Source organism: Mastomys coucha, unplaced genomic scaffold (genome assembly GCF_008632895.1).
Source record: "Mastomys coucha isolate ucsf_1 unplaced genomic scaffold, UCSF_Mcou_1 pScaffold6, whole genome shotgun sequence".
Taxonomy (NCBI): domain Eukaryota; kingdom Metazoa; phylum Chordata; class Mammalia; order Rodentia; family Muridae; genus Mastomys; species Mastomys coucha.
Genome location: NW_022196912.1, coordinates 125,607,312 through 125,618,180, shown reverse-complemented (window position 1 = coordinate 125,618,180; position 10,869 = coordinate 125,607,312). Strand labels below are relative to the sequence as shown.

Here is a 10,869-nt window from a genome sequence, read left to right as displayed (position 1 = left end):
AACCAGTGTGCTTATTCAGAAAAAAGATTTCTAAACAAAATAATTTTCCTGTTGATTTCATTAATAAAATAAATTTCACTAAGCAGTGATGGCACATGCCTTTAGTTCCAGCACTCAGAAGGCAGAGACAGGTGGATCTCTGCAAGTTTGAGGCCAGCCTGGTACTCAGAATTCTAGGACAGCCAAGGTTACACAAAGAAACCCTGTCTTGAAAAATAAAAATCCTCCTCCCCAAGAAGATTCAAATTACCAGCTTATCAATTTATCAGGAAAAGAGAATAAAAAACCAACAGGATGGTAAAGCTATAAAAGAAAAAGCCCTGCCACAAGATCAGCCCCACCTCACGGACCAAGGTGTCCAGCCCAAGGTGAGGGGCCTGCCTGGGGTAAACAAGAATGCAGGGGAGTTGGCCAGCCTTTGTAGCTCCTCCTCCACTGGGCCTTGAAGCTTCTGCAGTGTATGGCACAGCTATTTCAGAGGTTATACTGCAAAAGCCCAGAAACCCACTGTCTCACTGCATGCAGCAAAAATGTCTGCAGCTGCCTCTCACCCTGTGAGACCATGGGTCAGACCTGTTTTAGGTCACTGATGGGCAAACTCAGCCGCCACACTAACCCCAGAACTGAGTCCTACAAGAGAAAACTAGACAACCTATTCAGCCAGTAGCTTAGCAAGGACTATAGGGCACACATGGCCTAGCAGAGACAAAACCAGCTTGAGAAATGGCCCCATGAGACCTACCTGTGGTCTGAGCCTCTGGCCAAGGCTGGACAAGGCCACAGGACAGACACTACCTATGGTGCAGACAGGCCAGGCTGCAGGGCTCTCCTGGGGCCCCTACGGTACCTTGTACTCCACATTCCAGAGATAGGGGAATAAGCTAAAAAGAGCTGCCCTGAGGACAACCAGTCAATCAGGAGACAAAGGGAAGGAGGAAGAGACGGAACAGGTTAAGAGAGAGCCCTCCCAGAAAATCTCCAGCTTACACACACCCTCTTCCCAGCGCCAGGAGCCCAGGGCACCTGCTGCTTGTTGGTCTAGACACCCAGCCTGACTCAGTGGTGACTCAGGAGCTGTTCAATGAAGACTACACTTCCAGCGAGCGATGTGAGAGAGCCCACGGCAAAGCCAGGCCTAGGTCAGAGTTCTTGGGAGGGAGAACCCCACCTTCCCTCCTCAGTACAGAAAACTCAGCACACCGGATCTTTGGAAAGTGCCTTCTACTTACTCCTCCAGGACATGTGACATCAGACAGAAAAGCACGCCGTACCCTCACAGTGTACTGTAGGCTCAATGGGGCATAGAGAAAATTAATGTAAAAAGAACAAGGGCTGAGACATGGCTCAGGTTAAGAGCACTTGTTGCTCTTGCACAGGACCTAGGTTCAGTTTCAGCATCCACATGGTGACTCACAACCATTGTAACTCCAGTTCCAGGGGATCCAATGACCTCTTCTGACCTCTGTGGGCACCGGGCACAGACCCGGTACTCAGACATACATGCAGGCAAACATTCAAACACATTGAGAATAAATACAACAGCATTTAAGAAAAACACCTAGGGCCCCTCCGAGGAAGGAGAAATGAGGCAACCCTGACCCCACCGTCCTTCCTTCCCCAGTGTGTAAAAACTGTCCATCTACCAGGCTCTGGATCAACTATAGCCTAGATTTTTCAAAGATGAATTAATTTAGCTGGCCCTAGTGGTTCAAGCCTGTAGTCACAGCCACTCAGGAGATGAAACAGAAGGATTACAAATCCAAAGCCAGCCCAAACTACAGTAAAGACTAGCCTAGACAACCCTGTAGAACTCTTGTCTCAAAACAAAACAAAAAACAAAACAAAAAAAAACACACAATAAAAAAAGGGCCTTGCAAGACGGCTCCAAAGGATAAAGTGCTTGCTGTCAGGCCTTAGTCCATCCCCAGGTCCCATGGCACAGGAAGGAACTGACCCTCAACCAAAAAAGTTGTCCTCAGACTTGTGCATGTGTATGCATACCTACAGGTGTGGTGGCTTGAATAGGTGTGACCCCCATAGAGCTTGAATGCTTGGCCCACAGGGAGTAGCACTCTTAGGAGGTGTGGCCTTGTTGGAGGAAGTATGTCACCATGGGGGTGGACTTTGAGGTCTTCTATGCTCAAGCGACACTCAGAGTGGCATCCAGTCTCAGTCTGCTGCCTGTGGATCAAGCTGCAGAACTCTCGGCTCCTTCCCCACCACACGCCCCACCAGGATGATAATGGACTGAACCTAAATGTTTTCTTGTAAGAGTTGCCATGGCTGTGGTCTCTTCACAGCAATGGAAACCCTAAGACAATAGGCACGTGAACATAAATATATACATAATGTGATATATTTTACATGATAAAATAAAAAAATGAAGGTTTTTTTTAAAGGGGGACCTGGGAGACAGCTCAATTGGTAAAGTACATGCCACACCAGCATGAGGACCAGATTTCAGGTCCCCAGCTCTCACATAAAAAGCCAGGCACATGCATCTGGCCAGGTATCGAAAAGCAGAACCCTGGAGCTCACTGGCCAGCCAATAGGTGAGCTACAGATTCAGTGAGAGACAAGACAGCAAGTGACTAAAGGGGATGACCTAAAGGATGGCCTCTACTCACACATGCACACACACACACACACCAACAGCGACTATTTATTAATTAACAGGTTCACAAGCCCAGTTCAGGAGCTAAAGAGACGACTCAGCAGTTAAGAGCACATGCTGTTCTTGCAGAGGATCTGGGTTCAGTACCCAGCACAGACATGAAGGCTCATAGCTCCAGCTCTAGGGAACCCAACACCCTCTTCTGACCTCTGCAGGCACCAAGCATGCAAGTGGTAACAGATAAACATGCAGGGAAAACAGTCATATATACTAAAAAAGAAAGAAAAGAAAAAAGTTCAAAGGAGAAGACAAAGAGCAGACACACACACACACACACACACACACACACACACACACGAGGAAGGAAGGATTGCCTTTGTTGGGGTTGGAAGCTGCAGGCTCGGGAGAGGAGAAAGGGCAGTTCCACCTCAGGGACTGCTCTCCTCTCTGCACTTTACAACTGTGAAAACTACAGCCTGGAAGTGGATCTGGACTTCATCCTGACTCTTACACGGCTCTCGGCCAGCCATGGGAGGGAAGCCTCTCCCAGGCCGGTGGTTCCAGAGCTGGAACACACAGGAGGCCCCTGTAGCCTTCAGAGGAGCACAAGACGAACTTTACACTGAAACCTCAGCCTTTCCCAGTCAGACCAATCGCCCTTCCCCCCAGGACCAACTAAGGTCTCCCACTCTGGGGTTTAGCACCAGGCCAGGTTTGGCAGGCACTCCAAATCCCCATTCTTTTTGCTGAACTAGGTTCTCAAGCACCCAGTGGAGCTGAGGCCTACTTCCTGACTGGACTGTAGTGTGGCCCCCATCAGGCCCTGGGCTACCCCTCTCCACCCAACCAGCTGTGGGAAGTCTGCCACCTATGCTTGTCCAAGCATCTCTCAGCCACAGTCACCCCTGCAATGCCAAGCCCGAGGTACTCACAGAGCTGGTGCCCTTCTCCTCCCCGCTTGGCACAGACATGGAATTCTGTTAGGCTATCCAGACTTGTGGGGATGTACCACAAACAACGTAAAATTTAAAGTCTTACATAAAGATTTCATTAGGTGTCAGTTGGGGGGCGGGGGGGGGGGGGGACATCTACCTTAAAGGCTCCCTGTAGAACAGGAAGAATATTGAGATGGCGCCTCTAGAGCCCTGGCCTAGAGACAGTGAACACTTCCCAAGAGCCTTGGCTTCCCACCCCAGCTGGCCTCCTCTACCTGCCCCGCCCCGCATGTGCCCCTTATACCAATCTAGGCATTATTGGGCTTTCCTGGAAAGACTTATGTCTGTCCAGTTCTGAAACTCATTCACAACAAGCAGTTTATTCCATGGAGCCACCTCCCCAACACCCATTCCATGTTTTATTTTTGAGACAGCGGTATAGCCCAGGCTGGTCATAAATTCTCTCTACTATAAACTCTTAGCTTTCCAGGGGCTAGAGCCAGGCTGTATTCCAACACCTTTTATTGTCTTTTTAAGACAGGGTCTCAACTATGTAGCCCTGGCTGGCCTGGAACCCACTACCCTGAACTCAGACACCTACCTACAGGATCACAAATGATCGTGCTTGCCCGTTCCTAAGCCCACACCCCCTTCAGGGATGCTAAGAGCACTCTAGCGTTGTGCTCAGTTATCTCTGCACACAAGAGGAACTGTGTGCTCGGATGCCTAAGTGCAAGGGTAAAGTGCTAAACTGAAGGAGCACAACCAGGAGGGCAGGGACAGCTCAGTGACACACCTAGTATAGCCAGGAGTTGTCTGGGCCTCCTTTCGGGGCTCTGAGTAGAGATGAACCTTCTCTTTCAGGGCTCTCAGGAACTTCAGAGTTGGGCGGGGGAGTGGCAGAGCAAGAACAGCCAGCCTACAAGCTTCTGGCTGCACAGGCGGCTCTCCAGTCCCCAAGGCCCACTGTTTAAGAAGCTGCTGGGCCCCACCCACCTGTGGATGAGATCCCAAGGGCAAAGAAGAGCAGCTGATTAGAATTCCAAGCAGGAACTCTAACTTAAAAAACTTGGGAGGAGACCGGGTGTGGTGAAGCACATGTTTAACTCAAGGGGCTGAGGAGTTGAGGACAACATAGCAATGGTGTGTGGTAGTGCATGCCTAGCACTCAGGCAGATGAAGGCAGATCTTATGAGTTCTAGGCCAACCTGGTCTCTGTAGTGAGTTCCAGAAAGGCTAGGGCTATATAGTGAGGACCCGCCTTAGGGAAGGGGGAGAGAGGGGAGCAGGGAGGGAGAGAGAGAAACATATGGATGAATTTACAAGAGCCATTAAGACAGCTCACCAAGTAAAGGCACATGTTGCCACACTTGAGACCTGAATTCCGTCCCTGGCACCCAGATGGTTTAAGAAAACTATCTTCTACATAAATGGGAAAAGTTGTTTTAAAGTTTATCAAAGTCACCAGTACTTACGTTGGTGTCTTTTAAACACATTTAATTTGCTCTGAAATAAAATCGCATGGAATGTGTGAAGTGCTCCCATTTTCTCCCAAGTGGCCAAGCTTTGCAGAGTTTAGAACTCCGAAGACAGCAAACTCCTTGGCACCATTCCTCCGTGGACGGATGGAGCGGACTCCCTCACCCTCGCCCCACGGACACACTCCAGCCCCAAACTCGCGCACGGTCCACTGGTCAGCCGCTCCACCGCTCCCCCTCGGGCCTCCCTGGGGCTCTGCACCGCGCAGCCAATGACCGCCAAGGAATGGAAAACGCCCCACAGCGCAGGAGGGACAGCGGGAACGCCCGGAGGGGAGCCGCGGCCGAACGCCCCGAGGACGGAGGCGGGAGGCGGGAGACGCCCCGGCTCCGGTTGGGGACCCGGGGGCTAGGACGCACCTCCTTGTCTGGAACCCACTGCGGCTCCTCCAAGCCGAACGGGCTTCCGAAGGCGCGGTGCTCCGGCACCATGCGCAGGCCACTTGGCGAGCGCACGAGCTTCTTGGCGTCGCGACGCGCGGCCACCCCCGAGGACATGTCTCCGCCTGAGCCCCTCACGCCACCGCCCGCGCTGAGCCCACACAGGGCACCGCCCCGCCCCGCCCACCAGCACGATGACAGCCCCAAAGCCCAATCCGCAGCCACAGCTCGTAATATAAGCCAATCGGAGAGTAGTACCCGCCCCAGAGCCGCCCTGCTCCAATCCGCGCAAGGTCCCCGCCCCTACGACCGACCACCAATCGGCGGCGAAGACCGGGGGGGCACCCTCGCCCCTCTAGGGAGATTGTGACTTCGGATTGGCCAATTAATCAGCCACGTAGCCGCCTCTTCGTTTCTTCTGGGTGAAGCCGACTCGGACTCGGGCCTCTCATTGGAAGAGAAGACTGAGATGGGCGGAGCTTCCGGAGCGGGCGGAGCGCGCGGGAGAATTGCGGGGCCGCTGCTGCGGGAGGTGAGCTAGGTGACCGCGAGTGGCCGGACGTGGGGTGGCAAGAGAGGACAGAGGACACCGTGGGTTTCGAGCGCCTTAGGCTGGAGCCGGGGCTCAAGAACGAGCTTCCCTGAGGGGCACTCCTTCAGCGGGGTTTAGAGGAATCGAACTGAGTGTCCTGGCGGGACCTGCTTTCAGCACCAGAGTCCCAGACCAGCCACAGCGTGACCAGTGGCTGCAGACTTGATCTGTGACTCTGTGTGTGTGTGCGTGTGTGCGTGTGCGTGTGGTGTTTGTAAGGACGGGTCACATTGTGCTTGTAGCCTAGGTTGGCCTTGGATTCAGCAGCCCTGCCTCTGCCTTCCTCGTACTAACACAGGTGTGAGCCACTGCGCGTACCTCATCCTCTAGCTTCTTTGGGTAATTGGCCAAATCAGCTACCCAGGAGCTTTGCTCGCTCTCTGTCACAATTGGACACACTCTAGCCCAATCGAAGGGATGGGTTAGTGTAGCCCTACTTCTCCGGAAGACAGGCGGCCAAGTGGAGCCTGGAGCTCCATGCTCTTTTGTCTGAGACACAAGTTCTCAGTGTTGAAGTACAAGTTGCTCAGTGGCACTTTGTAAAGCGAGGTTTACAAAGCTGCCTCAAGGCCCCGGCAGTGGCGGGTACACAGGTAGAACCCGCCCCGGCTATGTCCTCTGTCCAGCCTCCACCAAGCTTGGGATTGCTCTGGCTCACCACTGGATGGAGTAGCTTATGGCCTGGGGGACTCTTGAGTTCTGGTGCCAGAGCTTTGTGTCCTCAGCAGAAAGCATGTGCTCCAGCCAGCTTCCCTCCTGCCCTGTGCAGAGAGTGTGTGTGTTGCATCCGTACTGGTGTGTGTGCATGTGTGGAAGCCAGGTGTCTGACGTGTATTCCTCCATCACTCACCCTATGAAGCCAAAGTTCACAGATTCAGCCAGGCACCTGTCTCTGCCTTCTGAGTGCTGGGATTACTGACAACCCACCATGGCTGCCCAGCACCAGATCTTGCATCCTCAGCCTCCTCACACTTGGCACTGCCAGCCTGAGCCACCCCACCCCATCCTTACTGCTTCTTGGCACTCATTTGAACCCATTGCAGTGTATTGTAGGACACGTCTTTCCTCACACTGGAGTGGCCCTCGCATAGGCAGCCCAGGTGGGTAGAGCAGAGGTCTGGTGCCGGTCTCTCCAGGCCCCTTTCTGGGAGGGTTTCTCTGTGCTTTCTGATGAGGTAGAGCTGCCTCCCTGCCTCTTCTGTTGTTCTCTGACAAGGTTCAGTTTCCCCCATCATCCTTCAAAATCCCAAACTCACAAAAAGTTGGGGAATGCTGAGTGAGACCCATCTATGTCCCAAGAAGTTAAACGGGAGCACCTTCCACAGGTAGTCTGAGTTGGCGGCAAGCTCATGGGAGTTTGTTGTCATCACTGTGTCCCTGTCAGCTCTGCACGCTCGTGGTGAACCCGCTGAGGAAATGGACTTGGACCAGCTGGACCTAAACCCCAGAATTACTGCTGCGATTAAGAAGGGTATGTGTGTGAAGTGAGAAGGGCAGGCACTGTGGGCAAAACAAGCTATGGTCTGTGCACCACCTCCACCTAGTGGCTTCTCTCCTTTTCAAAGCGGGGTTGGTGGGTTTCGGAAGGGGCACATTTTGCACTTGAGTTCCTGGAGGGCTGTGGCTGCTGGGGTCAAGCTGCAGCTGCTGGGGGGCGAGCTGCTCAGCCCCCATGTTCATGGCAGTTCTTTCTGCCTCTATGTGAACTGGTTTGATACATCTGCAGTGTATTTTTTCATTTTCATTTTTCTTTCTTTTCAATTGCAACAGGGTCTCACTGTGTAGCCCTGGCTGGCCTGGAATTCACTGAGTAGACCAGCCTGGTCTTGAACTCACAAAGTTCCTCCCGCCTCCATCTCCCGATGCTGGGATCAATAATTTCTTGCTAATTGGTTTGAAAGTAAAAAGTCAATCCAAGCCCAGAACTGGTTTCTTTACTCTCCTCCCTGAGCAGCAGGCCCTTGGTTATTGCTGTGTAGCTTCAACTGGCCTTGAATCCTGGGTGCAAGTGACCCTCCTGTCTCAGCCTTCCAGGTAGCTGGGACTGTGGACAAGAATTGGGCAGGGCAATGGTCACATCCTCATAACACCCAGGATTCACTCTCTGGCGCCTGTGCTCCTGAGGTCACAAGGCTGCAACAGGGCCAGCAGTACCTTCCCTCCCTTCCCTCTCCACCCCCAAGTCACACTCCCCAAGATTTTATGAGCAAATCTGGGTGTCCCAGATGTGGAGGCCCAGCTCCGTCCCTACCTCCTACCCTGGCTGAGTGCCCTGACTTGCTGTGGTCTCTCTGTGTGACCTCAGGCAGACTGAAGTCAGTGAAGGAGGTTCTGCACTACTCGGGACCAGACTTGCAGCGGCTCACCAGCCTGCCCAGCCACGATGTGCAGCACCTGCTGAGAGCAGCCTCTCTACACGTTCGGGGAAGCCGCGTCCTTACAGGTGGGCACTTGGGCTATCGGCTGGGGTGCTTGGGGCACAGGCCTGGGTAGACACACTACTCTACAGGTCCAGACTTGTGGGGAGCGATTTCACAGCAGTTGCCCGAAGCACACTAGGAACCTCCCCTAGGATAGGTAACCCAGGGGACTTGTCCAGAGCCCACAAAGAAGGGCCCATATTGCAGAGCACTAAGCAGTAGGGTCTCGTGGCTTTAGCTTCTCTACAAAGTCCTCCTGGAATACCTGCCCCTGGAGGAGACCCTCACAGTAAAGGACAAAGTTAGGTCCCAGTGGTGGGGCAGCTGTGAAAGGTCCTGCCACCTCAGGACATGGCCTCCACATGATGGCTCTACCTTACTGACATCTATCTAAGCTGAGGCTCCGACTGCTCAGAACTGTCACTGTCACAGGCTGATGCTCATTTTGTCTTCATGCTGAAGCTGTTCAGGACACACAGACACTGAGGAAAGCCTGCTTGCTACACTCTGGAGCTTCAGTTTCCTTCTTCCTCCCCCACAACCCCGCCCTCTCTGATAGAGTCTTTCTACCGTAGTTCTGATTGTTCTGGCACTCTATGTAGCTTAGGCTGACCTCAAACTCATGAAGATGTTTCTGCCTCCCAAATGCTGGGATTAAATGTGTAGACCACTACACCTGAACTAAGTTCAGGTTTCTTCAGCAGCTCTGCCCAACCAGGGAAGAGTGTGTGCCCACCTGGGAAGTGTGATAGGGACAGACTCTTACATACACATTGTACTCAGCTGCACAACCAAACTGCCTGCCTTCTGACCTTAGCACTCTGCGTGTGGGGGGGGAGGGGGGGGTGGCGGCTTTGTCAGTCCCTCACCCATGTTGCATATGCCAACACTTTCTTGAAGGCCTCAGGCTCACAGGCCCTAGCAGGCTGTGGGTGGGGCACAGGCTAGACTGCTGACACAGCCTGACCCATGCCCCCGGCAGCACTGCATCTGTTCCAGCAGAGGGAGAGCTTTCCTGAGCAGCATCAACGCCTGAGCCTAGGCTGCCCTGTCCTCGATCAGTTCCTGGGTGGAGGCCTGCCCCTGGAGGGCATCACTGGCCTGGCTGGCCGCAGCTCAGCAGGAAAGACCCAGCTGGCGCTACAGCTCTGCCTGGCTGTGCAGTTCCCACGACAATATGGAGGCCTTGAGGCTGGTGAGTGGCTTCCCACCCTGAAGGGTAGGGGAGGCAGGATCCGAGGCAGGTAGAGCTCTGACCCCTGACCTGCTCTGGGGGGCTGCTTTCCTCTCTGGGAGGCAATGGCTATCTCTTGGGTGGTTTCCCATGATTGTCTTTCTTCTTCCAAAAGAGTAAGTAGAAGGTGAAGCTGCACTAGGCTGTCAGAAAGAAGCAGGGGGTACCAGCTGGGCCTACAGTTACTACACCACTTATGCTGAGGCACCTCACTCCTGCACGCAGACTCACAGAACCAGACAGGTAGGGAAGAAAGCACAAGGCCTTTCCCTTCTGGTCAGGGCCAATAGTCTGAGCAACACATGGATGGTTTTGATACAGGGAGACTCTGCCTGGGGCCTCTATGGGCTGATGGTCATGGATGAGTCAGGAGTGGTGGCCCAAGGCTTTAATCCCAGTGCTCAGGGGGCAGAGGCAAGCAGACTCTTGAGTTCAAGGTCAGCCTGATCTACAAAGCAACTCCAGGACAGCCAGGGCTCTATGACACAGAGAAACCCTGTCTCTGAACACAAAACAAAATAAGCCATGGTCTCTACCATTTAAGCCTTGGGTCCTGTGCAGAAGACAGGAAGCGGGTCTGAGGAGTCCTAAGCTTCACCCTGCTCTGCACCAGCTGGGGCTTCACCACAACACCACTTCATGTTGGTTTCTGTCACAAAAGCAATGCCTGAAGGCTCCAGCTTCCCTTGTTCTCATCGACACTGCCTTGTACAGTGGCTGCTCCTAGTATCGAAGCCAGTGCGGGGTTCCCAGCATTCCAGAGGTCTGTAGCGATGTGCTGTTAGCCTTTGATATGCCTGTCAGGTCACCCCTGGAAGATCCAGAGCCCTCTGCCTACTGAGTCTTCCACGCCAGTCATGGTGGCACGCGCCTGTAACCCCACCCTCAGGACGTAGGTGCAGGAAGATGGATGCCGGCTGGAGGCCAGGCTGCTCCCCCCCCCCACCCCCAGTCACCTGAGTTGACCTGAGTGAGACCCTATTTGAGCAGAAATTTTTAAATACTTAAATGAAGTGCAGGATATTGTCAGCTCTGTTTCCCCTCTGTGGATGATGTTTGCTTTCTTAACCGAGTCCTTTGAAACACGGACAGTGTTTATCTATGAAGCACACGGACAGTGTTTATCTATGAAGCACACAGACAGTGTTTATCTAT

At 53.3% G+C, this 10,869-nt stretch overlaps 2 protein-coding genes across 10 annotated transcripts in view; one reads left to right on the top strand and one right to left on the bottom strand.

The window, feature by feature from the left end:
- Positions 1–5,663, bottom strand: part of Zfyve21 (zinc finger FYVE-type containing 21) — a 15,995-nt gene extending 10,332 nt beyond the window's left edge. For 5 of the 6 annotated variants that reach the window (XM_031357637.1, XM_031357639.1, XM_031357638.1 and 2 more), the window contains exon 1: positions 5,448–5,644. In XM_031357637.1, the coding sequence (XP_031213497.1) occupies positions 5,448–5,585 (138 nt within the window). In that variant the 5' untranslated portion in view covers positions 5,586–5,644. Of the gene's footprint in view, positions 1–5,447 lie in introns of all 6 variants that reach the window. The other variant, XM_031357642.1, reaches the window with a different exon arrangement.
- Positions 5,664–5,913: 250 nt separating this feature from the next.
- Positions 5,914–10,869, top strand: part of Xrcc3 (X-ray repair cross complementing 3) — an 11,083-nt gene continuing 6,127 nt past the window's right edge. For 2 of the 4 annotated variants that reach the window (XM_031357298.1, XM_031357297.1), the window contains exons 1-4: positions 6,021–7,160; positions 7,445–7,531; positions 8,366–8,503; positions 9,463–9,675. In XM_031357298.1, the coding sequence (XP_031213158.1) occupies positions 6,989–7,160; positions 7,445–7,531; positions 8,366–8,503; positions 9,463–9,675 (610 nt within the window). In that variant the 5' untranslated portion in view covers positions 6,021–6,988. Of the gene's footprint in view, positions 6,001–6,020; positions 7,161–7,385; positions 7,532–8,365; positions 8,504–9,462; positions 9,676–10,869 lie in introns of those variants that run through there. The other 2 variants (XM_031357300.1, XM_031357299.1) reach the window with 2 other exon arrangements.